The following is a 26497-nucleotide window of genomic DNA, read 5'->3' on the forward strand; positions in this document are numbered from 1 at the left end:
TTTTATTCTAACTGGTTATAAACAATCTATTTTAACTCCTTTTATTCTCATATATTATTTTTCAATAAATATGTGCAATTCTTGGTTAGTATTATAATTGAGATTAATTGGAATACAGTGTATAATTTGCTTTCATAACCTTATTTAAAAGTAAAATATTTTTATACAATCATGTATTAATGTCATCATTCTTTAATTTGCAATAATATTATTTTGCATTTTAAAAATACAATTTATTCAAATGTTTTAAAGACATAAGTAGATTATAAAAATACAATATTGTTTTGCGTTTTAAATACAGTTTATATAATAATTATGTTTAAAAAAAATACAATTTAGAGTCTTTAACCCATAACTAAGTGACTATAATAAAATTAAATAACTCAAATTCATCTACAATATAATTGCAATATCTAAACCGATATACAAATAACATAAAAAATAATATGAAAAATAATAAATAATTCAAATAAATAAAATAATGTATAAAAAATATTATGATGTCCGAGATATATATAATATGAAAAATTATTTGAACATTAATGAATTTATTTCAATATAAATTTATTTTTATTTTCTTAAATTTAGATTAAACAATAGTAAATAAATTAAATATAACATACTCACAAACATACGCCATATGTATCGAAACATGGATAGAAGGAATCCTATTAACAATAATTATAATAAAAATTAGTTATTAAAAAAATAAATGCCAATACATAAAATTTATTAGAGGAATATGTAATTTAACTTTTAAAATAAAAATGTGATAAACACAACAAAATAATATTTAATTATTCTAAAAAAAATTGTTTAAATTATAAGGTGATTTTTATATTTTAAATAAGGGTGTTCAAAACCGAACCAAATCCAATAGAAAATCACAAACTAAATCGAAATTCTAAAAAAATGTATTTGATTCATATGTGTTTGTGCCAGTTTTTAAGGAAACCGCGCAGTTTGATTTGATTTGCGGTTTGTATTTTGAAATCAAATTAAACCAATCCACATTGATTTGACTTGATTCAGTTTTACTTTTAAAAATCAATCGAACCAAATTAAACCACATATTTTTTTCTCTTGCAATTCAGGTGATTTTTATCGTAAAAATCGTTCGAACCGCACTACAAACCTCTTTACTTTTAAATAACAATCTTAATTTAAATACAAATAAAATATAATTATATTTTAAAATATATTCGAACACTAAATTAAAATAATTTTATTTTGTAAAATTATTAAAATACATATTAATCAATCCCGTGGGTAATTTACCTAGTAAAGATTATTACATTAATGATTTTTTTTTGAGTGGTTAGTGTTGTAATAACGGTTGCTCATTTGTTAATTAAGTGATCCGAAAAAGAGAACCATACGGAGTAAACGGTAAAGCATTCCGCTATTAATAAAGCGACCACAACTATTCCTTGTCCTAACGAAGCCTCTAATCAAAACGAACTCAAACACAAACACAAAATCGTTTTTCTCTTCTACAACTATATAGCTCACGCAGCCCTAGTTCACGCTCGTTAACCACACGCCACTTCCATTTCTCTTCTCATGCGTGATTGCTATCACCATGGCTTCCCTTAGAGCAGCAAGGTCTAAGCTATTCCCTCTTTCTAGAACTTTCGCTTCTCCTCTCGCTCGTCCGTCTCTCAACCGATCTCCCGCCTTCTCATCCTCCGCCGCCGCTAACGCCGCCCGTTCCACCGTCAATAGATGGAGCCACGGTGTCCTTTGGAGGTCTCCGTTCTCCCTTCGCCCTCAGATCAGAGCTGTCGCTCCTTTCATCGAACAGTTCCACCGCAAGATCGCCACTTCCGGTACTTCGCCTTTCACTCCTAAAATTCCGGATGATTTTCTACTTTGTTTTTCCGTTTGATTGATCTAATTGAATCAGCATTTAATCGTTCCGTTTTGTTTTTGATTTAAGTTTTGGAATCTTCCGATTCTGTATTGGTGAGGCTAATAGGAATAGAGAAATTGAATGATTAGGACGTTAGCGTTATCCTTATGCAGTTAATTTTGTTGTCTGTTTGATTGCTATTGAACACTGTGTTTGGTTGATATGAAAGGATCGTGAAGTTTGATTTATATTGTATTTATATTGATGTAATTTTGTGATTGATAGTTTGATTTCTAATTACTAATATTCTGTGCTGAGTTTTGTGTTTTGAGTGGTTGTTTGATTTATTTGTTACTGCAGCTGGTGAAAATCCTTTCAAGGGAAACTTGACTAGTCTCCCCAAGCCTGGTGGTGGTGAATTTGGAAAATTCTACAGCCTTCCTTCTCTCAATGACCCGAGAATTGGTAATTTGCTAGCTTAGTTTGCCTTTTTTTGTTGCTATTTAATTTGAATAGCGTTGTTGTTTTTAGTTAACGAGAATTTTTTTGGTTGAAATTTGTGGTATTGGTGATTTTGTTCAATTATCATCTTTCTGATGAAGGACCGGTCTATCCTTCTTCTGAATAGCATATTCTCATTGAGTTGCTGATGGTTTCATTTTTGTGGTTGTATGACAGATAGGTTACCATACTCTATCAGAATTCTTCTTGAATCTGCCATTCGAAATTGTGACAATTTCCAAGTTACAAAAGCAGACGTTGAAAAGATTATTGACTGGGAAAGCACTTATTCAAAGCAAGTTGAGATCCCTTTCAAGCCTGCTCGTGTTCTCCTGCAGGTACCTTATTCAATTCTGGGTGCAGCGAAGAAGTTGTTATCATGATTTGTGAACGAATGATGTTAAGTTATAGACATATAACATTCTTCCTTTAACGTTTTTTTATTTCTCTTCCTAGGATTTTACTGGAGTCCCAGCTGTTGTTGATCTGGCTTGCATGCGTGATGCTATGAATAAGCTTGGCAGTGATTCTAATAAGATTAATCCTCTGGTATACATCATTTAATTTCCTTCTCGTAATTTTGTTATATGGGAACTCATTTTATGGTAATTACCAAAGTGGTTTCAAAAGCTTGGTTATGCATTATAGACTGACTCATGCCTTTAGCTCATAGTTACTTCTGTCTGTGACAATCATATATTTTATGCAAAGTGAAATCTAAAGTTCTAAGTTTCATGAATCATGTATTACTAACTGTCGGACAAAAGTTTGCTTTTCCACAGTAAGATTGATGAAGGGTCATACATGTATTGTTAAGACTATTTGCTAAAATATTTAGCTGTGCTAATTTATTATCACATCAATTTCTGGGGGAGTTTGAAAAAGAAGGTTCAGAAGTGTTCGAGTTAAAACTGATTTCTTGATTCAATATTTCTTAGGTCAAATTGGTATTAGGTTATACGGAGTGTGTATAGAATTGGATTTCAAATTTATTCTAAGGTGAAATATTGTTTGCTGAATCACTATTGAATTATAAAATATTAAGAAAGTGAGACAGAATGAGATTAATAGGGAAACTCTTATCAATCAGATTGGAGATATCTGTGTAGGATTTCTTTCCTTCTTTTTGATGAAATTGTGCATTATATTTTTGAACTTTTTCACTTAAAAATAAACAGCCCTCCTTGGCCTTATTTTCCCTTTCATGCTATGTTTGCCTTTTCCTTTGTATAAGTGGCTCTTAGGATGACCAATACTTGTTGCCAGGTTATGTTTTCTTTTTCTTTAGTATATGTGGCTATGAGGATGACCAATACTTTTTGCCAGGTTCCTGTTGATCTTGTTGTTGATCATTCAGTTCAAGTTGATGTAGCAAGGTCAGAGAATGCCGTGCAGGCTAATATGGAGCTTGAGTTCCAGAGAAACAAGGAGAGATTTGCTTTTCTTAAATGGGGGTCAACTGCTTTCCGTAATATGCTTGTCGTTCCTCCTGGTTCTGGTATAGTACACCAGGTAAGTTCAGAATCAGGCATATAGATCATACCCTGGAATATATTTTTCATCACCATTATTTTTGGTTATTGACCAGGACTTGTGATGTTTTGAATTCCAGGTCAATCTTGAATATCTTGGACGAGTTGTTTTCAACAATGAAGGATTACTCTATCCTGACAGTGTGGTTGGGACTGATTCGCATACAACTATGATCGATGGACTTGGAGTTGCTGGATGGGGTGTTGGGGGCATTGAAGCAGAGGCAGCAATGCTTGGCCAGGTACATTTACTTCTGAATTTTGATTCATCTGTAACGAAAGACGATTGGTTATATCCAAAGTAATGTAATGATTGCTGACAGTTCATTCATTAGAAGTACATGTTTGTATCAAAACAAGCAGATGCATTAATACTAATGTTGTGTGCTATGTGATTGTGACAGCCTATGAGTATGGTGTTACCTGGCGTTGTTGGGTTCAAGTTGTCTGGAAAATTGCGCAATGGTGTTACAGCAACTGATTTGGTTCTAACTGTCACACAAATTCTTAGGAAACACGGTGTTGTAGGGAAATTTGTTGAATTTTATGGTAATCAAGTTCTCTTGTGTTTCCTTCTTATTTTTAGCTTGTGCTTGTTTATTTACTTGGTTTCTTTTCTTTAGGCAATGGTATGGGTGAACTATCATTAGCTGACAGGGCCACTATTGCCAATATGTCTCCTGAATATGGAGCAACCATGGGTTTCTTCCCTGTAGATCATGTAACATTACAATACCTCAAACTAACTGGAAGAAGTGACGAGACTGTGAGTATCAGCTAATTGTTGTTTTCCAATGGTGTGAAATGCTTATATGACTACCTGACCTTCGTTTTTGATGAAATGTAGGTGGCAATGATAGAGGCCTATCTCAGAGCAAACAAATTGTTTGTCGACTATAATGAGGTAATACTAGTTGAATATACACTACATATGAGCAAAACAAATGTGTACATATGTTAGGAGTAAATGCTGATTTGTTTTTCATTTGTTCAGCCTCAACAAGACACAGCTTATTCATCCTATCTTGAATTAAATCTTGACGAAGTCGAACCATGTATCTCGGGACCAAAGAGGTAAGACACTACCCTTTACACACTTCGTTAAAGATTAACGTGACTTTTAAAGTTTGTATTTTATCACCATGTAATAATTTATGCTAAATGATACTCATACCAGACCTCATGACCGGGTGGCCTTGAAAGAAATGAAGGCTGATTGGCATTCTTGTCTTGATAACAAAGTGGGATTTAAGGTCAGTATAATGTGATATTAAAACATTTTTTTCCATGTCTCTCAAGAAACAATGTTTTGGTAGTTGATTATTATATCTTGTAATAGTTCTCAATAAGATAAAACACTATTGTCGGCCCATTTGGCTGTTTGTTTGTGAAAATATGCTAAACATGATAACTATGGCGTCACTTTCTATATATGTATGTCTGCACTTACTAGCATACTAATATATCTAAGATGCACCGACTAGCATACTAATATATGTAAGATGATCATCACAAAGCCAAGTTAAAATTGTTGTAGATTGTATCTTATGCAAATTGGCTCACTGTTCTGAAAAGTAAATAACTTCCTTTCTGCTAACTTGAATAATTAAAAGGGAAACATTATGTCAAGGGAAAAGAAATTGCCTTTTTTTAAATGAGATATAAAGCGTTTGATATTACTGGATTTCAATCCCATTTCCAGACAATTATTCTGATTCTGTCACCTTTCTCACTTCCCATGACCGCTGTACTAGGATTGAAGAAAGGTTTATAATAACTGACATGCAATGAACAAATCCTTTTTCTAATACCAGTACTTCTGATTGTCTCAATTGGCTTCCCTTTAACTTGAAGACCCATCATCACTCATTTGAAAGCACAAAACATGGATTAATGTAGTATCCTTAATGTTTGCTTTGAATGCAGGGATTTGCTATACCAAAAGAAGCACAAGGAAAGGTTGCAAAATTTGATTTTCACGGGCAGCCAGCTGAGCTAAAACATGGCAGCGTTGTGATTGCTGCAATCACAAGTTGTACAAATACATCAAACCCTAGTGTGATGCTTGGAGCTGGTCTTGTTGCAAAAAAGGCTCATGACTTAGGTTTGAAGGTGAGCCACTGATACAATTTCATAATAATGTTACTGCTGTTTTTCAACACATCACAATTACGTAATCAATTTACTGCTGTTTTTCAACACAACATCCTCACTCTGATGTGCTCCACTTTTCCTGCCACTAATAAAAAAGACACTGTATTCCTTTTATGCTTTCCTCATCTTGATTGTAATTATAGATGTTTTCACTGTTTGTCAGGTTAAACCTTGGGTAAAAACTAGTCTTGCTCCTGGTTCTGGAGTTGTTACCAAATATCTACTTCAGAGGTATTTCACACTTATTAATATTTAATCATTAACTCTGTAATTTGTATTATAAATTTATGTACATTCCTTCTTCAGTCTTCACAATTTTGAAAAAATGTATTACTTTTATTTACTTTTTGTACAGTGGCCTACAAAAGTATCTAAATGAGCAGGGTTTCAATATTGTTGGATTTGGCTGTACCACATGTATTGGCAATTCAGGAGATCTGGACGAATCAGTTTCTTCTGCTATCTCAGAAAATGGTATCTGACTGATCATCTGAAATATAATGTCTATGTCCAAAGCTGTTTTTTTGGCATTTGTTACTCTTTTCTTTCTTTCTTTCTTTCTTGTAAGTTATATATAATCTCCTAATCCTATTCCGCTCTAAAATTGCTGTGTTGATTTAATTCTTGTATGGTTTTGTGCAGACATAGTAGCATCTGCTGTGCTGTCAGGGAACCGTAATTTTGAGGGCCGAGTGCATCCCTTGACTCGCGCTAACTATCTTGCCTCACCTCCTCTGGTTGTGGCTTATGCTCTTGCTGGCACGGTATGCATGCCTAATTCATATTTAAAATGTGTATAATATACATACATGAAAGGTTTTCAGTTTTTGTTTCTTCCATATTCTATTGTCTTATATCTATTACTGCTTCAAAGATTGTTAATGCCAAGGAGTGAAGGACTTGGTTAGACTAAACAAAACTGTCGGAGTGTTAAAAATAATTGGAGGCTAATCACAACCATTGCATTGTCTGTTAGTTATATCATGTCAACCCTTTTCTTTTATATGTGTTCAGCTAATGTTGTATGCAATGTATTTGGACCCATGCCGAATCCAATGCATTCTATCACATCTACTTTTCTTTATTCAATTTTTTAAATTCCCCCCTTTCAAATATTGCCTTAATCCAAGTTGCTTGAACAACCTCCTTTTTTTTTTAAATAAAAAAATTGCTCGAAATATTCTCCTGACTAAAAGATTTATATTAAGCTTTGTTAATGTTGGTTGGATGCACATTTTATTTACTATTTCATTTAAGGTTGATGAAATTTAGAGTTGAGACCATACGAAGATAATTTTTTCTTCTCCAAGTGCTTTTAGTTTTGACCTTCAGCACTCTTTTGGTTTAATTTCCAGGTTGACATTGACTTTGAAAAGGAGCCGTTAGGGACAGGAAAGGATGGCAAGAATGTCTTCTTGAGGGATATTTGGCCTTCCACTGAAGAAATTGCACAGGTGAATGATGCCTGTTTTTATCATAATGTTAAGTTACTAAATATTTGATGACATGTACAACAAAATTAACTTTGGTTTGTTTGATTGCTAGACTGTCCAATCCAGTGTGTTGCCTGACATGTTCCGAAGTACATATGAAGCTATTACTAAGGGTAATCCTATGTGGAACGAACTACAAGTTCCTGCTGAGAAGCTGTACTCATGGGACACCAACTCAACATATATTCATGAACCTCCATACTTCAAGGGCATGACCATGGATCCTCCTGGACCTCATGGTGTGAAAGATGCTTATTGCCTGCTGAATTTTGGTGACAGTATAACAACTGATCACATTTCTCCTGCTGGAAACATTAACAAGGACAGTCCTGCTGCAAAGTACCTTATTGACCGTGGGGTGGAAAAGAAGGACTTCAACTCTTATGGAAGTCGTCGTGGCAATGATGAAGTAATGTCTAGGGGAACTTTTGCTAACATACGTCTTGTAAACAAGCTATTGAAGGGGGAAGTTGGCCCCAAAACAGTGCACATTCCAACAGGGGAGAAGCTTTACGTTTTTGATGCAGCAGAGGTGAGTTATGCACTAACCAAGTAGGACATTGCCTTTCATCACTGATTTTAAACTTTCTAAGTGCCAGAGATGTTTTTTTTCTCCATATGATGCTTTCAATGGCCTTTCCTAATTTGCTCTCTAAATTTCTAAATCTGATAATGCAACTTTTCATTGAAGAAAAATATCTGCCAAACTTTCTTTGCTCTGCGCTTTAAGTTGTTATTCATTTTGCATTTGTGAATGTATCAACGATTAGGTCTTGCTTATTCAAGTAGTTAATCATCAATTCGCAAATTATTGAAATATGGTGGCAAGGCTTAATATTTTGATATGGGCCTGTAAACTTATCTTTTGGTTTAGAGGGAACTCCACCTTTTAGTTGGGGTATGATCATAGATTCCAATCCACTAGGTTCTTCGATGCATACAGTGCAATTTCTTTTCCTTTTTGCATATAAAAAGGCTGGTGGGATAGGATACTTTTGATTTTAGCGCTCATAAGTTTCTAATCCCCTGGATTTGTTCTCTTTTGTCAGAGATACAAGGCTGCAGGGCATGCCACCATTGTACTGGCTGGAGCTGAATACGGCAGTGGAAGTTCCAGGGATTGGGCCGCCAAGGGTCCCATGCTATTGGTGAGTAATTTGATTATCCATATGATTTTCTTAACATGTCTGGGATGCTAGTATTCATAACATACTTGTTTACAATTTTTTCTTGACAGGGAGTCAAAGCTGTGATATCCAAAAGTTTTGAGAGAATCCATCGCAGTAATTTGGTAGGAATGGGTATTATTCCCCTTTGCTTTAAATCTGGTGAGGATGCTGACACCTTGGGATTGACTGGCCATGAACGTTATACCATTGACCTTCCAAATAAAATCAGCGAGATAAAGCCTGGCCAAGATGTTACTGTCACAACTGATAACGGAAAGTCTTTCACATGCACAGCTCGCTTTGACACTGAGGTACTTGAAGCGTGTCATTGATTAATGTATTTGTTTTGCTGATGCAGTTCCAACTATATATCTTAATTCAGGATTGAATCATTTATTTAGTGTTTCCAAAGTTTATGTATCTTCAGTCAGTTTCTTAACACCCTTCTATTTTCAGGTGGAATTGGAGTACTTTAACCATGGAGGCATTCTTCCCTATGTCATTAGGAACCTCACTAAGCAGTAAAGTCATTGTTGTGAGAAATATTACATGCCATTGCCACTAGGTTTCAAGTGGTAATAAATGTGAGAAATGAGAATAATTTCCTGAGTAGGAAATAATCCCTTCTTACAAAAGGGCAATTTTTTAGACACGTCCAGGTGTTTATATTAGGCCTGTAACCATTGAGTGTATTGATTTTAGATTTCTTATTTGTTGTGTGCCCATTGAATAATGGCATCAATTGTATTTTGCAAAAGCTGATCTGATCCCTGCCTGAGGCTGTGGTTATTTTTTTTTTTGATATACATGGCCAGTCCTCTCAACTCCCTACATCAAAGCATATGCATACTTAATCTCTTATTAGGGATAAGGGATAGTTCTTGTCCCCAAATCTGAAGTTAAAAAAAATCCCCCTACTCGAGTATTCTTGTGGGCATCAATGTTTTTAATAAAAATGATCAATCAATTATAATTTATTATGTTATTTTAATTTTTAACAACATTTAAAAAAGTTTAAAAATCTTATTCTTGAGATAAGAAATAAACAAATATTTATATTAAAATGTATAAAAATTTAATAGTGATTTATTTAATAAAATTGTTAATGAAAATAAAAATAAATAAATAAATATATAAAGTATGGTATGAGGTGAGCTGAATATTGTATTTATTGTTAACTTGTGTCCCTATGACACAAATTAATAACTAAAGATGACACAAATTAATAACTAAAGAAAGGTGCAAACTTGTGTCCCTATGACACAAATTAATAACTAAAGAAAGGAATGTTATATTGAAAATTATGCATTGATTTAAATAAAAATATAAAATTAATTTTTAACTTGTTTATTCTAATATAAATATTTTATAAGTGAATTTTTTATTCCTAAAATATAAGTTAGCATTAATTTAATTTTAATGAGTTTCTGTATCTGTTTGGTGTGTGTTTATTTTCAAACTGTAACTACATGGGTTTCTACAATTGTTTTAGAAAGTGTCCTGTTGGATTTGCTTTTAAAGCTGACTCAGCTCAGCAGTCTCAATGGTGTGAGAAATAAAAAACTGTTGGATATTTTTAAAAGTATAAGAATAATTCATTGGAGATCTCTTAAGACTGAAAAAAAACATTCATGTTAATAACTATGATTAATCATAAAGTATTGCAAGTTTCTGCAATTCCAAGTTAATTGGAGAGATCATTACATATGTATGTTCATGTCAAAACGAGCATAGTTGGTTTTTTAAACTAACAGATCCGTGAACTTGGATGCATGTCTTATCAAGAGCTCATCTAGGACTTTTTAAGCTATTTTCAAAGGGTTTTTTTTACTGCAATTTAGAGGCCACTTTAAGATTTTTTTCTAAAAAAAATATTCCGAAATAACTAATCTTTTAGAAAAAAAATTAAAATAATTATTTTTCAAATAAAAAAATTCGTCCCTAAAAGGATGCTCCATTACCTGCGACGCATGCGTCATCTTTAATCTAAGGTGTCATGCTTTTAGAAGTAGTCAATAGATGTGATACATCATGCAATTTTTAGGAGTATGCATCCTTGTGATTATTGTGTTATTTTGATAACAACACAGTAATCACCGACAATAACGCATGCTCGTAAAAATTTCATGCATTATTAACTATTCCTTAAGACATGCGTCATAGATAATGGTGTCTTAGGTCAAAAGATGAGTATATGAGTTATAGACTATGACGCATCCTCTTGGTAACGGATTATTTTTATTTGAAAAGAAGTTACTTAATATATTTTTTTTAAAACAAGTTTTTCTTTCTTTCACTATAACCTTTGTATTGCAAAGATCCGAGCTCTTCTCCCTTAAATTATATTGGCTTGTAGTATGAATCTTCTTCAAGGCATCATCACCATTAAGGGTGGAAATAGAAATAGACTGAGCCGAGTTAGATTTTGTCAATACTGAGCCGAGTTAGATTTTGTCAAGCCTGAATCTGACGTGCTAAAAAATTCAAAGTTTAAATCTGATTTGTGAGCATTTAACTTGACAACCCCAAATTAAATCTGACACCCTCATATTTTCATATTGTCAAAACTATCCCTGATTTAAATTTGAATGAAATTTACATTTGAAATTTTTGATAGGTAAAAATGAACTTTTTGATACGTACAAAATTTATGGTATATCATAAATTTCACAATTTTCGAGGAAATTTATAATTTACTGATTGATATCGGAAATTTCAACAAAAGTGAAATTTTCGATAGTGTTATTTGCTTGGTTTAAAAAAATCACAACTATCAAAATTTTTAAAATTTTCGATAATAAAATAAATTTTGTATCCATACCGGAAATTTTAAAATTTCCGATAAATAAATAAGTGTAAAACTATGAGAAATTTCCTGATATGTAGCCTATCAAAGATTTATTTTCTGAGCTTACTTAATAGCATAAATTTTATGAGATGATTTGTTTGAAAGAACTTACGAAAACACCTTATAATATTATTCATAAGATTTCTTTCAACTTATTTTCATAACTTCTTAAATATAACTAAGTTTTACTTTTTTATTTTAATATATAATATAAAATACAATATAAAAATAATAAATTTATTTATATTTAATAAATAAGTCTGTCCGATAGACTTATAATTTTTTTTTTATATTTAATTAAATAAACACATAAAAAACCTATATCTTTTCTATTAAATAAAGCTAACCTAATCTTGACTTATGTAGACCAGTCGATAAGTCCTATTAACTGACTTAACTTATTCTTAGATTTCCATCTTTAAAATAGATTTCACCTCTGTCTCATTTATTGCCCTTCTTAAGTGGAAGAGGTTCTAAAGCTCATTAACATTGCTCATTTGGAATGCTTCCATTTGCCATTTGGCACCCTTTTCTTTGGTTTTGGTTTTTCTCTTTGCCCTTTACTTAATTATCTTTTTATGAAGGATTGTAGGAGCGTCCCTTTCCCAATTTAATTCGTTAATAAAATAGTACAAGTCACACATGAGACATATACGTCATTACAATTTTATATTTTCTAGTTACAAAAGTCATATGCAAGCAGTAGCTGTTATATATGACCTGTATTTTTTTTACACAGGTTATATTCACACATTTAATTTGCAATTTCTATTTTATTTAACATCAATATGATGGTATTTATAAATATTAGACACTTTTACTTGTCAGTGGTATTAATATGATGGTAACTAGAAAACTTGAATTATCGTCTATATTATAGGGGTGATTTTATGATTATGCAATGTTTTTGCAGCCATATGTTTTATCACACACAAACCATATATATATATATATATATATATATATATATATATATATATATATATATATATATATATATATAATAAAAAAAAATATTTTTTAAAAGATTAACAATATAAAGAAACTAATAAGTAGAAGCAATTTGTACCGAAAGAAAAAAGGAATACAAAAGTGGTTTGTTTGTGGTTGAAAAGAGTAATAAAATAAATAGAAAAAGAAAATGAAGAGTCAATTTTTTTATTTAATGTATTTATTTTATTTAATATATGAAACTAATCATTTATCAAAAAAAGAGTGTATCAAATTATTATATTTAATGGTATGATATGTTTGAGAAATTAAATTATTCAATATTTATTAATTAAGTAGGGGCCTATTAGAGAAACTTCTTCCTAATATTTATCATATTTAATATATAAATATATTATTATTAATGCTACTAAAATTATGGTAATTGTGGTGGGGGCATGATCTCTCTCTCTCTCTCTCTCTCTCTCTCTCTCTCTCTCTCTCTCTCTCTCTCTCTCTCTCTCTCTCTCTCTCTCTCTCTCTCTCTCTCTCTCTCTCTCTCTCTCTCTCTCTCTCTCTCTCTCTCTCTCTCTCTCTCTCTCTCTCTCTCTCTCTCTCTCTCTCTCTCTCTCTCTCTCTCTCTCTCTCTCTCTCTCTCTCTCTCTCTCTCTCTCTCTCTCTCTCTCTCTCTCTCTCTCTCTCTCTCTCTCTCTCTCTCTATATATATATATATATATATATATATATATATATATATATATATATATATATATATATATATATATTATAAGTTGTTTTTGAAACTTTAATCGTATATAATAATTGTTATATAAAAAGAAAAAAGCATGAGAGGTTTTGAATATTTATTTTCATTTAATAATATGATTAATAATATGAAGAATGTAAATTAATAAAATTAGAAAAAGAAAGAACTTTAAATATTTAAAGAAGAAGAATAAAAAAACATGAATAGTTTATTGAAATCATAAAATAATTTAATATTTAATTTTTTTCCCTCAAAACGGAGAGTGTAATCAATACTTGCTTTTTGCCTACTAAAAAAGGAAACAATATTTTATTACAGTTATTTATCTTGTTTTATTTCCGTTTGTTTTAGTTATATATATATTTTAAATAATTTTAAAAATAATTTTTATAATTCTTTTTGTAATATATATTTTTTTAAACTTATCTTTAAAAAATTAAAAAATTAATTTAGACATTCAATAACATATGTAATATAATATAGGTTGGATTTGTTCATTATAATATCAATCTCTACCCAAATAAAAATTAAAAACATAATCCTAAATTAATGTTTTGAGTCCATATCCATGAACTCATATCTTATGAAACCATATCAGAATACAATATGAGAATGAAAGTGGAAGTGTACATGAGTTTTTTATTGGAATCGTTGAATGTTTGCGGATATGTGATTTTAGTTTGTAGAATGCCTTATATTTTCTTGATTATCTTCTGATGGGGATGAAGAGAGAAAATATGATAAACCGTTTGATCGTCTTCTACAAATGTGGACCATAACCCATATAAATGGCTCCCTTAGGATTACTACTTAGTTTTTAATATTCTAATTTGATCCCTCATCAAATTAAGATATTGACTTATGATATCCACATAATAATTTTTATGACATATATGCCCTTATCCATAGACTTAATATCAATTAGACCATTTTAAGTTTTGCTAATTAAATAACAACCCTAACACATGTAATGTTATATTTGTGACCCAAAATTCTAACAATCTCCCGCGGGTCACATATGTAATTTTACACACGTGTTAGACTTTACGAGCTCAAGATTTGCCATTGTATATACTTCAAGCATATCCAAATAATCTCACCCATTAGCCATGCCAATACATAGAACCAATGTGATTTTTGTTATATCAATTATCACTAAACCCATCAATGATCACTAATAACGACATGACATAGATTCATAATGAAATGTGTAGCATGAAAATCACAAGTGTGTGACCTATGTATGTTGATTTTGAATCGATCACACTTTACTTTAGTGAGATCATTCAATAACTTTATTGTACAAAATAGATGAATATCATATTTTATAAACCAGAAAAGATATTCAAAACCAGAGTATGCATACATAATACCAAACATAGAACACAAAATTCACAAATGCCTAGCTCCCACTAAACTAAAGATTCCTCAAACAGTAGAACACCCAAGTGAGCAGTGTTCTCATGAAAGATCTTGAGCGGAAGACCTTTTGTAAGAGGATTTTCAATCATGGAGTTTGTGCCTCAATGTTCTATGAAAATTTGTCTATTTTGTATCATTTCCTTAACAACTAGGAACTTGATGTCAATATGTTTTGACTTGGTTGAAATCCTACTATTGTTGAAATATAGGACAACTGATTTATTATCACAGTATAACTTAAGTGATCTTTCAATTTCTTCCATAATTCGTAGTCTAGTGAAAAAGTTCCTCAACCAAATCCCATGGTTAGATGCCTCAAGACATGCTATAAATTTTGCTGCCATGATGGATGAAGCAATAAGAGTTTGCTTGACACTACACCAAGAAACTGCACCACCAACCAACATTTAGATATAACCTGAAGTGAATATTTTACTATCTTGGCATCCAACAAAATCAGAGTCAGAATATTCAACTGGTCTGACCTCCTATATGTGAGCATATAATCTTTTGTTCTTTTTAAATACCTCATAACACTTTTGGTTGCTTTCCAGTTATCCATGACTAGATTGCTCAAATATCTGCCTAACATCCCAACTATTAACGTAATATCCAGATGCGTATAAACTTGGGCATACATCAAACTCTTTACAACTGACACATAAGGAATCTTTTGCCTTTCTTGAATTTCTATGCTTCCTTTTGGGCACTAACTAAAACAAAATTCATCTCCCTTAATAACTGAAGTATCCCATGGTTTACATTCCTACATGCCAAACTTTTTAAGTACCTTCCCAATATAGCTCATTTGTGATAATCCTAGAATACCTCGAGATCAGTCTTAGTGTATCTGAATTCCTAATACAAATGAGGCATCAACAAGATCTTTCATTTCAAATTTTCTTGATATAAATTTCTTGGTTTTGTGCATCATGCCCATATCATTAGTGGCAATCAGTATGTCATCAATATTATTGATTATCAAAAGCAACTGTATGAATTAGTTTTGGAATTTACCGATTATTCCTCTAAAACAAAGTCTATATTCTTATTCTTCCCCCAAACTCAATATCATCAAAGAATATGGTTATTCTCATCTCAAAAATTGAGTTTAATTTGGGATCATAAAATTTGTAGCCCCTAGATCTTTCAAAATAACCAATAAAGTAGTTGCTCACTGTTCGGGAGTCTTGTCTCAGTTGGATATCCCCAAACATGAAAATGTTTTAAACTAGGCCTTTGCTAGCCCAAAGCTCATAAGGTGTTTTGGAAGCTACCTTGGTGGGTACTATGTTTAGAATGTAAGTTGCGGTCTTTAGTGTCTTTTCCCAAAGTGACTATGGCAATGTAGAATGACAAATCATACTCCTTACCATATTCTCAAAAGCCAGGCTTCATCTTTCAGCCACACCATTCATGCTAGGTGACCCTGACATGGTGTGCTGTGGGGCGATTCCACATTCCTCTAGGTATTTCGCAAAGAGCCCTGAATATTGTTCACCTGAACCATCATATATGCTGTAATATTCACTGCCACAATCAAATTTGATACTCTTAATTCTTTTATTGAGTTGATTCTCAACTTTAGCCTTAAATGATTTGAACACATCTAATGATTGAGACTTTTCATTTATAATAAATATGTACGCATATCTAGAGTAATCATCTATAAATGATATAAAATATTGTTTACAATTCCAAGAAGGTGTGGTAAATGGTCCACAAATGTCCGTATGTATCAATTCTAAAACATCCGTAGCTCTATATGCACCAAATTTCTTTACTTTGGTCAATTTATCTTTAATGCACTCAACACAAACATCATAGTTTGTGAAGTCAATGAAATCCAAAATTCCATCTGACACTAATCGTTCAACTCTATTTTTAGAGATGTGACATAGGTGTTTGTGCCATAATGATCCTGAATTATTATTATCAATTTTACACTTAGTACCATGTGATATTTAAGGATTTGCCATATGTAGATAATGTGTCAAGCAAATATATATTATCATGACCCATAAGTGAAGCCAGTTCCAACAATATATGAATTAAAAGGCAACTTGAACATATTGTTTCCAAATGAACATAAATAACCTGATTTGTCCAAATAAGAAACTGAAGTTAAGTTCCGTCTAAATGACGACACTACAAAAGTGTTTCAAATCCAAATAAAATCAAGTACACCATAATAATCTAAAATTCCCTATAACTTCCATTTACACCGACTTGTATCTCCAACATAGATGTATCTTTCAATATTATTTGGCTTCCGGTAGTTCAAGCAACCCTACATTGAAACAATGATGTTAGTATTTCTAGGTACTGGAGCTAAATTAACCTCAGAACATACCAAAGTATGAAATATACCTTTTCTTGCATGCCAAGTGTGATATTTATGACATTTCTTCTTCATATGTCCAGAAATTTTGCAAAAGAAATAATTATCAATCTTCTTTTATTTATTTTGTGTTGGAACATTTGCAACATCATTTTTGGGCTCATTACTTTTCTTTCTTTTGCTCTTATCCTTAGAGGTACCATAAAAATGAGCATTTTATGTCTTATCTTGCTTCAACCTTTCCTCTTTTTGCACATAAAATAAAATGGTCTCATTAAGAGACCATTTATCCTTTTGTTAGTTATAAGATATCTTAAACTGACCGAAGTGTGAAGGAAGAGAAAGTAATATTAAACAAATGAGTAAGTCTTCAGACAACTCAAGCTTTAATGCCTTAAATTTTGAAACAATGTTTAGCATATCCATAATGTATTCCCTTATATTTTCTTTTCCTTTATACTTCATGGAAATGAAGTTATGAAGAAGAGTACTTGCTTTCGTCTTATCACTTTTTGCAAAGCACTTTTCAATCTTAGCAAGAAAATCTTTGACATTTGTTATCTCTTCCGAGAGAGTACCTCTAAAGACCTCAGGAATTATGCGCTTAATGATCATGAGACTCATGCGGTTGGAGCGATCCCACTTCTCATAATCATTCCTCTATTTAGAGGTACTATATTCTGTAGGAGAAAATGGACGCTCCATCCTTAATACAAGGTCAATATCCATGTAACCAAGAATAATTTCCACGTTCTTATTCAAGTCCTTGAAATTTACCCTATTAAGGACCATAACCAAATTCAGATTAACAGATATCGAAGTAATAATAGCTGAAAATGAAACAAAATAAACACTATAAATATACTCATATAAAAAGAAAAGAAAAAATGAATCATTAATATGTTCAAATAATAGCATAACACATCTAATATTTGACATGTGAATGATAATTATAATATGTTCAATTGCTAGTGGTACTCTTGTTATAATTGTCAAACATTGATAATAAAACATGTCAAATATTAAATCCCTCTTTGGATTGATTTATCATTCACATGGGATACCTTATAATTATCACGTGTTTACCATCACAAATGTGTATGAAATCCGGTCAAACATCAACTCTCCTTTGGGTCAATTGATACTCACATGGATAAACACGCAAAAAAGGAACATTTAACATTTCTTACAAGTAATTTCCATAAAAGAGGTCCCTTTGGCGATTTTTTCATTTTAATTCACACATTTAAAATGTTAAACTATTGTATAAAATACAAATTGTAGCCAAAATTTGAACACAATTATACCAAAGTTAATGGATGAAACGACTAAGGGGCACGACCATGCAAACCAGTACGACATCCCCGTGGCCCAATCTCTGTCTGCTTTATTATGCAAAGCACAAGAAAACAACACATTTTTGAATTTTACAAAAGTCAAAAGCCTAAAAAAGAAAAGTTTTTTTGAAAAACGACATTGAAACAGTCTGGGTGACGGTATAGGCGTCACAAGCCGTTACAGTCTTCACCCGACAAGGACCAAAAGGGAATGTCTATCACTCAATGATAACAATCGTCATCCGAAAAGGGGTATCCGCCAGCCATCGCTGACGATCATCGGAAAAGTTGGGGTACCCGTAAGCCATCGTTGATGATCCTCAACAAAAATCGCACCTGTCACTGGGCTTCGAAGCGTGACAGTCAACCCGTCACCAAGGGTTACGACCGTCATCCACTCCTAGATTGTGATATTCGCATAAAACAATGACAAATCCGGAAAAAAATTTCAAAAATTATTGATTTTGATTCAACATCCAACACGAATTTCATGAAGAAATCATCAAATAAAACCAAAAACATGAATTACAACATATAAACATTAGTTTTTACACAAATTAGAAGGTCAAAGTAAATCCCAATTTTAGAATCCTTATTTCAAAAATTCTCAAAAATCAAATTGAATCAGGCATGAGTGACTATGATACCACTTGTTGGATTTGCTCATTATAGTATGTATCTATACCCAAATAGAAATCAAAAACAAAATACTGAACTAATTCCTTTGAGTCGATATCCTATGAACTCGTACCCAAATAATATGAGAATGAAATCGGAAACGTACTTGAGTTTTCCATTAAAATCGTTGAAGGTTTGCAGATATGTGATCTTCTGATTTGTAGAGTGTCTTAGAGTTTCTTGAATCTCTTTTGATGGAGATGAAAAGATAAAATATGATAAACTGTTTTGATTGTCTTCTACAAATGAGGACCATAACCCCTTAGAATTATTACTTAGTTTTTAATATTTTAATTTGACCTCTCATTAAATTAGGAAATTGACTTATTATATTCACACAATAACATAACATATATGCCTTGAGTCAAAAACTTAATATCAATCGGATCACTTTAATTTTGATTAATTAAATAATAACCATAATATACATAATATTACATTTAATCAAAATTCTAACAATATATATGCAATTGAATATTAAAATATAATTTAAATCAGATAATATTTTCAAAAAATATATCTCAAAAATGATATTTATGAAAAATGATTTAAAATAACTTCAATTTTAAATGATTTTTCTGATATTTTAATATAAAAAATATTTTAAAAAATTAGTTTAAACTTTTTAAAAGCAAAATTATATAATATTATAAAAGTTATTTTATAAAAAACTGAAATAAACAGACTTATTATCATTACATATTAATCATTTAAAAAAAATCCTATTACGTCATTAACTTTTGTTAATTAATGATGTTAACATTTCTTTAGACTTTTGGTTAACAAAAGTCTATGTAGTCACTACAATGATGTTGTCCAATTAGAATCTAATTATTAGATATTTAGTAAAAAAATAAAAATGAAACGAATCATTAAGCTTTATGGAAGAATACAATATTTATTTCCATGCTTGTGTAACTTAAGCTGTGTAGATTCTATTTGGCAAGATTAGACCACGTTTAGGTCTAGAGTGGTTTTCTATTTTGAAAATTTTAAAAACTAAAATCAATTTTAGATTTTAGTTAAGAAATTTTTAAGCAGCATAATAAATTTTGAATACAAACATAAAAATTAATGTTCGTGATAAAATCTTGATTATAATAATATTTACTATATAAGATAATTAAAATATTATAAATATAATTAAATAATATAATAATAGTTAAAAGCGATGGTTTTCGAGAAATACATACAAAAGTGGTGATTGTTACTCCCTCCGTTCCTTTTTAAGTGTCACATTTTGATTTTTTACACATACCAAGAAAGCTAATTATTATTGTTACTTTTTAAATAATAATTCTCATTTTACCTATAATACCCTTAATTATATTCTACATTCATTTTACTTTTTCTCTCTCTGTAATAATTACATAGGGGTAATTTTGACAAAAGTGCATTTAATACTACCTTGAATTCTACAAGTGACAATTAAAAAGAAACACAAATTTATCAAAAAAGTGACACTTAAAAAGGAACGGAGGGAGTATTAGTTTACAATGATAACCAATGGTAAGAGTTGTAATCAGATTTATTATTGGTTGTAGTGATTAGTAGTCAAATTGATAATTAATGGTGATCAAAGTGGTGATCAACACTAATGAGTGTTAGTCGATAGTAAACAATGCAATCGTTGACGGTGGTCAATTAATGGTCAGTAGTGATCAGAGTGGGAATTGACCGTTATCAAATTAGATATCATAAGTGGATAAAATGATAATGAGCCTCTTTAGAGATGATCGTCAAAAGGAGTTGAGAGTGATTGGAATCCGTCAAATGATGATAAAAATAGTGATCATAATGGTTGACTCACCGTTTTAGTGGTGAATAGTAGTTATCATAATAATTGTATAATAATTGTAAGGATAGTGGTGAGTGATTAATTGATGATATCTTAAAAAAATTTATTTTAATTTTGAGTTTTAGTAAAAAACTATTTTAAAAATAAATAAAATATTAAATCAACTTTATTATCTTGAAACATACATGTTTTGATCTTGAAAAAGACTTTGATGATAAAAAATGAGAATTCTAATGCATTATTTATGTGAATTTCTACAAATATTTTCTAATTTTAGAGATGCATAATCGGATGGTACACATTTAATAAAGATTATTTTAAGTTATGCCTTTTTTTGTTTATTTTATTCTGGAGATGTATCTCCGAAATGATTCCGTAATTACATCTCCGGAGAGACACATCAGTATCAGAATCAACAGAAAAATAAATTTTCAAAATGAAATTGATATTCATAACATAAAATAAGCATTATAATGATGATTTCAACATAACCTACAATATTACATTTTAATATCCCGGTGGACGCTTGCACATCTTCATAATATCTTCGATCGATCTTTGTAGCGTCGCTTCCAATTCGAGCGAAACTTTTGTTTCGAAACGAAATACGTATTCCACATAGCTTGCGTCTTGAGCTCAAATTTGTTGAACTCAATCTTCTCTTCGTTGTCAATCGACGGTGAACGATACTCGAGCTTCACAATCCTTCGTTTGTCTCTGTAAGGTAGGAGATAATGGATTTCGTCTTTGATATCTTCGAGGGAGGTGAAATCGGTGAGCTTAAACGTTCGCCCGAGTGTATAGCCGGAGAAGGAGACATTTGTGACATACCAATAGATGTTTATTTGTGACATTTGAGAAATTTTCAGTTTGTGTGAAATATAACATAAGAGTACCTAAAATTATAGAAGGAAAAGATCATCATGGACCACTCATTAACTGACAGATCAATGTGAGCAATACAAAGGAAAAAAAAAGAATCTTTACATGAAATTCTATCATTTTTGCCCCCTAAGATGTGATGAACCAAAAAGATAGAGATTTGGAGTGAAAAAGTGGATTGGGAATGAAGGATTTTTACGGTGAAAGGTATGGTTGAAAACCAACTATGTCAACAATGACTGTGTAATCATGCAACATGTTCTTTTGTTAGATATTTTCGGAGATGCATCTCAAGAAATATCTACGTACAAAGGTGACGTAAATTTCAAAATACTGTTCATAATTTCGGAGATGCATTTTCAGAATATCTACTGAATTATTAAATAAATAAAGTCTTTCTTAAAATATTCCGGAGATGCATTTCTAAAATAAAAATTACTCAACATATAAGACGCCTCTCAGAATGATCATACTTAAGTGTGCAAGAGATGCGTTGAAGATACATCTTCGAAAACGAGAGATATTTATTCTCTTAAAAAAAATTGACAAGCAACCCAAACAGTTCATATTGTGAGCTTATAGTTTATATTTGTGATAGATTGTAAGTGCATATCCTTAAAAGATATGTTTAGTTACATTATGTTTTACAAGATTGTAAACTTATTTTCACCAACATATAAATTTTTTAATAAGCCAAATTAAGTAGTTTATATTTTAAAATTTAATATCTTTTCATAATACAACTATCTCATACTACAACCACACTATGGATTACAAACTTAGTTTAATTTAACATTTTTACTACACGAGTCAAATAGAACCTACTTAACTCAGAATTCAATACACTATCAATTAAAATAAAAACATTGTTTTCATTTACAATAGGATTGATCATGATAATAACAAATACACAAAAACAACCTACTTCATGGAGTAATCCTCTGGAATGCTATCTAAATCTGGCCTCCAACAATTTAACCCTCCATCAACTTCTTCAATCTTAGCTACACTTTTTTCTTTCAACTTCATATCATTTAGCAACTCTTCCAAAGAACTATTCTTAACACCATTCTCAATATTCTTATTCCTCAACACCCTTTTCAATTCTTCCTTACTAACCACAACCTTAATCCTCATTATAGAAGAGTTACCATCTTGAATTTTAAACCTTACCTTCCTCTTCATGCCATCTTCTTCCCTTTTTGGTGTCTTCATCTTCATAACTCTCTTGATGTCTTCATTCTCATCTTGTTTTGATGATATTTGATTTTTTATAAGGCAATTTCCCATGTTAGTATCAAGGATTTATTCAATAGGATAAATAATAAGTGTGTAATGTTTGCAAAGTGAACTATAAATAGAAAGAGAAGATGAAAAATAAATTGAGAATTATGATTTGATTCTCTTGTTTGAAACCGACATTTAATGAATTATGCTTTTTAGATACTTTTTTTGTTTTTATGCTATGTCAATATTTTATTTGCATTGCCGTCTCTTAATTAGTCGCAATATTCAGTGTTTATTTTGAATTTTATAAGCATAGACTATTTTAATCATGTAGGCACTCAAACTATTTCCAAAATAAGTTACTATAAAATTCAAATATTCAATTACAATTTTTAATTTAAAAGGGCTTTTTTTTTAAATAAATAAAGTTTATGTATTTTAAAGTATTTTTTCAAAGACTATAAAGTATAAATTTGAGTTGAAAAAATGAAATATAAATTTATATAGAATTAAAATAATTTTTAAGACAATAATTCTTTAGGTTATGAACTTTATCACGAGATAATAAATTGAATAATGTTTAAAAGTAAAGGTTTAAAGGTGGAATTGTTTGTCTTTAAACATGAAGTTGATGACCCTTAATCACTGCTTAGAAAGTGGTACATCTCTTTCAACAGGAAAGTTGGAACCCACGACAACATAAAATATGTAAATCCTATTAATTGGGTCAATATTGGACAACAATGGTGGTAGACCGTTTGAAGAAATTGTAAGTTACTATTTCAGTTTCACCATAAACAGAAAAAAAGGTTGTCTTAAACAATCTATTAATTAAAAGCAATTAACAATCCATTGGAACGAGTTTTCATTAATGAATAATAAGAAAATAGGAGGAACTCATACAATGCATCAATATTTTAAAATCCTACATGCCATCGATTTTATTAGATTTTATTAGATTTAATTCATATTTAAATTGTATTATTTTCTTAGCCCCTAAGTTTGTTAGAGGGTATTTTAGTATTTTATCCTATTATAGTAACCCTAGTTTTAGCTTATAAATAGGGTGTCAATCATTGTAACTTTTAATCCTGTTTTGTAGCCGTCATTCTCTGAATAAGAATATTTCCATTCATCATATATTCTACCTTTGCACCAACAATTGGTATCTAGAGCTCCGGTTCGGATTCATTGGAAAACACGGGAAACACGAGTGAACGTGAGGTCTTGTGTGTTTGGTTTTGATTCTTAGATTCGTGTTGAATCTTGAACAAAATCTGATCAGAATTTTAATTCTGTGGGTTGGGAAACACTGTGTGAGAAATCTGAGTGTACTGTGCAAGGTAGAAAGATGAACGGAAACGGCAACATGAACACCAAACTTCCAGTATTTGACGGTAAAAACTGGAATCGTTGGATGATCCAAATGCGTGTACTGTTCGGTGCTCAAGATGTTCTAGATCTTGTCACTGATGGTTATGTTCCGGTAGCAGCAGATGCGACGGATGAACAGAAAAACGCGCAGAAGGAAGTAAGGAAGAAGGATCAGAAAACATTGTTCTTCATTCATCAATGTGTTGATGTAAATGTGTTTGAGAAGATTGCAGATTCAACGACAGCAAAGGCTGCGTGGGACACACTGGTTAGATGTTATGGGGGTGACGCATCAGTGAAGAAGGTGAAGCTTCAGTCCTTGAGAAAGCAATATGAGAATCTCAACATGAAGAATAATGAGAAAGTTTCTGAATACATCTCCAGAGTGATTCTGATCACTAATGAGATGAAAGCGTGTGGAGAAACTCTTTCTGAAGAAACAATCATGGAGAAGGTATTGAGATCCCTTACCTCTCAATTTGATTACATTGTGGTAGCAATAGAACATTCTAAAGATCTGAGCACCATGAGAATTGAAGAGCTGCAGAGCAGTCTAGAAGCGCAAGAGTTGCGTTTGACTGAGAGAACTTCTGAAAGGGAAGTAGAGCAGCAGGCTCTGAAAGCAACTTCTGATAGGAGGTATCAGAAGCAGTCAGAAGCCAGGAGAAGATCTGATGGTGGTCAGAAGTCAGAAAGCTCAACCTCTGATAGACAAAAGAATGCTCAGAAGGGAAAAGAGAAGTATGACAAGAAGAAAATCCAATGTTACTGCTGTAAGAAGTTTGGTCACTTTGCTAGAGACTGTTGGTCAAACAAGGAAAGAAAATCAGAAGAAGCAAATATAGCCAGAAGTTCTGATGACGAATCTGTGCTATTAATGGCCTCTGAATCTGATGATATGGATCTGACAGACTGGTGGTATATGGACACTGGCTGTTCAAATCATCTTACTGGAAACAAGAAATGGCTGGTTGACTTTGACTCTGAAAAGAGGACAAAGATCAGATGTGCTGATGACAAATATCTTAATGCAGAAGGTATGGGAAATGTCAGAGTGACTCTGAGCAATGGGAAAACAGCATTGATTCAGAACGTGTGGTATGTACCTGGCATCAGAAGCAATCTGATGAGTGTGGGACAATTAATTGAGAAAGGTTTTTCAGTTACCATGAAGGACAATCTTCTGAAGCTGTATGACTGCAATCAGAAGTTGATTATGGAGTCAGAACAGGGAAGGAATAGAACATTCAAGGTGAATGTCAGAACTGCAGACTCAGAATGTCTTAGTGCAACAAGTGCTGAGAAGGAGAGTGAGCTGTGGCACAGAAGATTTGGTCATTTGAATTTCAGAAGCTTAAAACATCTGAATTCAAAGAAGTTGGTACATGGAATTCCTGCAATTAAGAAGCCTGAAAAATCATGCAAAGTTTGCATGGAAGGAAAACAACCACGATTGCCATTTGCGTCAGAAACTGCTCCAAGAGCAAAACATGCCTTGGGAGTTGTACATTCTGATGTGTGTGGTCCATTTCCAGTAGCATCGATTGGAGGGAATAAATACTTTGTGTTATTTGTTGATGAATTCACAAGAATGACATGGGTATCCCTTATTAAGTTTAAACACGAGGTGTTTGATGAATTCAAGAAGTTCAGAATGAAGGCTGAGAATCAGAGTGGTCAGAAGTTGAAGATTCTTAGAACTGACGGTGGAGGTGAGTATAACTCCAAAGAGTTCCAGAAGTTCTGTGAGGAGAATGGAATTGAGCATGAGGTTACTGCTCCTCATACCCCTCAACACAATGGTCTTGCTGAAAGAAGAAACCGCACCTTGCTTGATATGGTGAGAAGCATGCTAAAGGAGAAGAAACTTCCTCAGAAGCTCTGGGGAGAAGCTGTTGCCACCGCAACGTATGTACTCAACCGATGTCCTACGAAGAAGTTGAAGGAAATAGTTCCAATACAGAAGTGGACTGGAGATAAGCAAAGTGTTAGTCATCTGAAGGTGTTTGGTTCTGTTTGCTATAAACATGTTCCAGAAGCCAGAAGACAGAAGCTGGATGATAGAAGCAAAGTGATGATTCTGATAGGGTACCACAGTACAGGTGCATACAAGCTCTATTGTCCAGAAACCAATAAAATTGAATTCAGCAGAGATGTGATTGTGAAGGAATCAGAAGTTTGGAATTGGGATAA

At 31.9% G+C, this 26497-nt stretch overlaps 2 protein-coding genes across 2 annotated transcripts; one reads left to right on the top strand and one right to left on the bottom strand.

Moving 5' to 3' along the window:
- The first annotated feature begins 1418 nt into the window (after positions 1-1418).
- LOC127086740 (aconitate hydratase, cytoplasmic) lies at positions 1419-9503 on the top strand. The gene is made up of 20 exons (XM_051027534.1): positions 1419-1829; positions 2213-2317; positions 2531-2691; positions 2810-2902; positions 3680-3865; positions 3966-4127; positions 4290-4434; positions 4509-4651; positions 4733-4789; positions 4880-4959; positions 5063-5138; positions 5812-5997; positions 6203-6270; positions 6395-6513; positions 6682-6803; positions 7395-7493; positions 7585-8064; positions 8582-8680; positions 8770-9012; positions 9158-9503. The coding sequence occupies exons 1-20, from the start codon at positions 1583-1585 to the stop codon at positions 9224-9226; spliced, it is 2940 nt and encodes a 979-aa protein (XP_050883491.1). The 5' UTR covers positions 1419-1582; the 3' UTR covers positions 9227-9503.
- A 12986-nt stretch (positions 9504-22489) lies between these two features.
- Positions 22490-23059, bottom strand: LOC127086741 (uncharacterized). Its single transcript, XM_051027535.1, has one exon. It carries the CDS (start codon positions 22991-22993, stop codon positions 22625-22627), a length of 369 nt encoding a protein of 122 aa, XP_050883492.1. The 5' UTR covers positions 22994-23059; the 3' UTR covers positions 22490-22624.
- Positions 23060-26497: the final 3438 nt, after the last annotated feature.

This window comes from Lathyrus oleraceus, chromosome 5 (genome assembly GCF_024323335.1).
Source record: "Lathyrus oleraceus cultivar Zhongwan6 chromosome 5, CAAS_Psat_ZW6_1.0, whole genome shotgun sequence".
Classification (NCBI taxonomy): domain Eukaryota; kingdom Viridiplantae; phylum Streptophyta; class Magnoliopsida; order Fabales; family Fabaceae; genus Lathyrus; species Lathyrus oleraceus.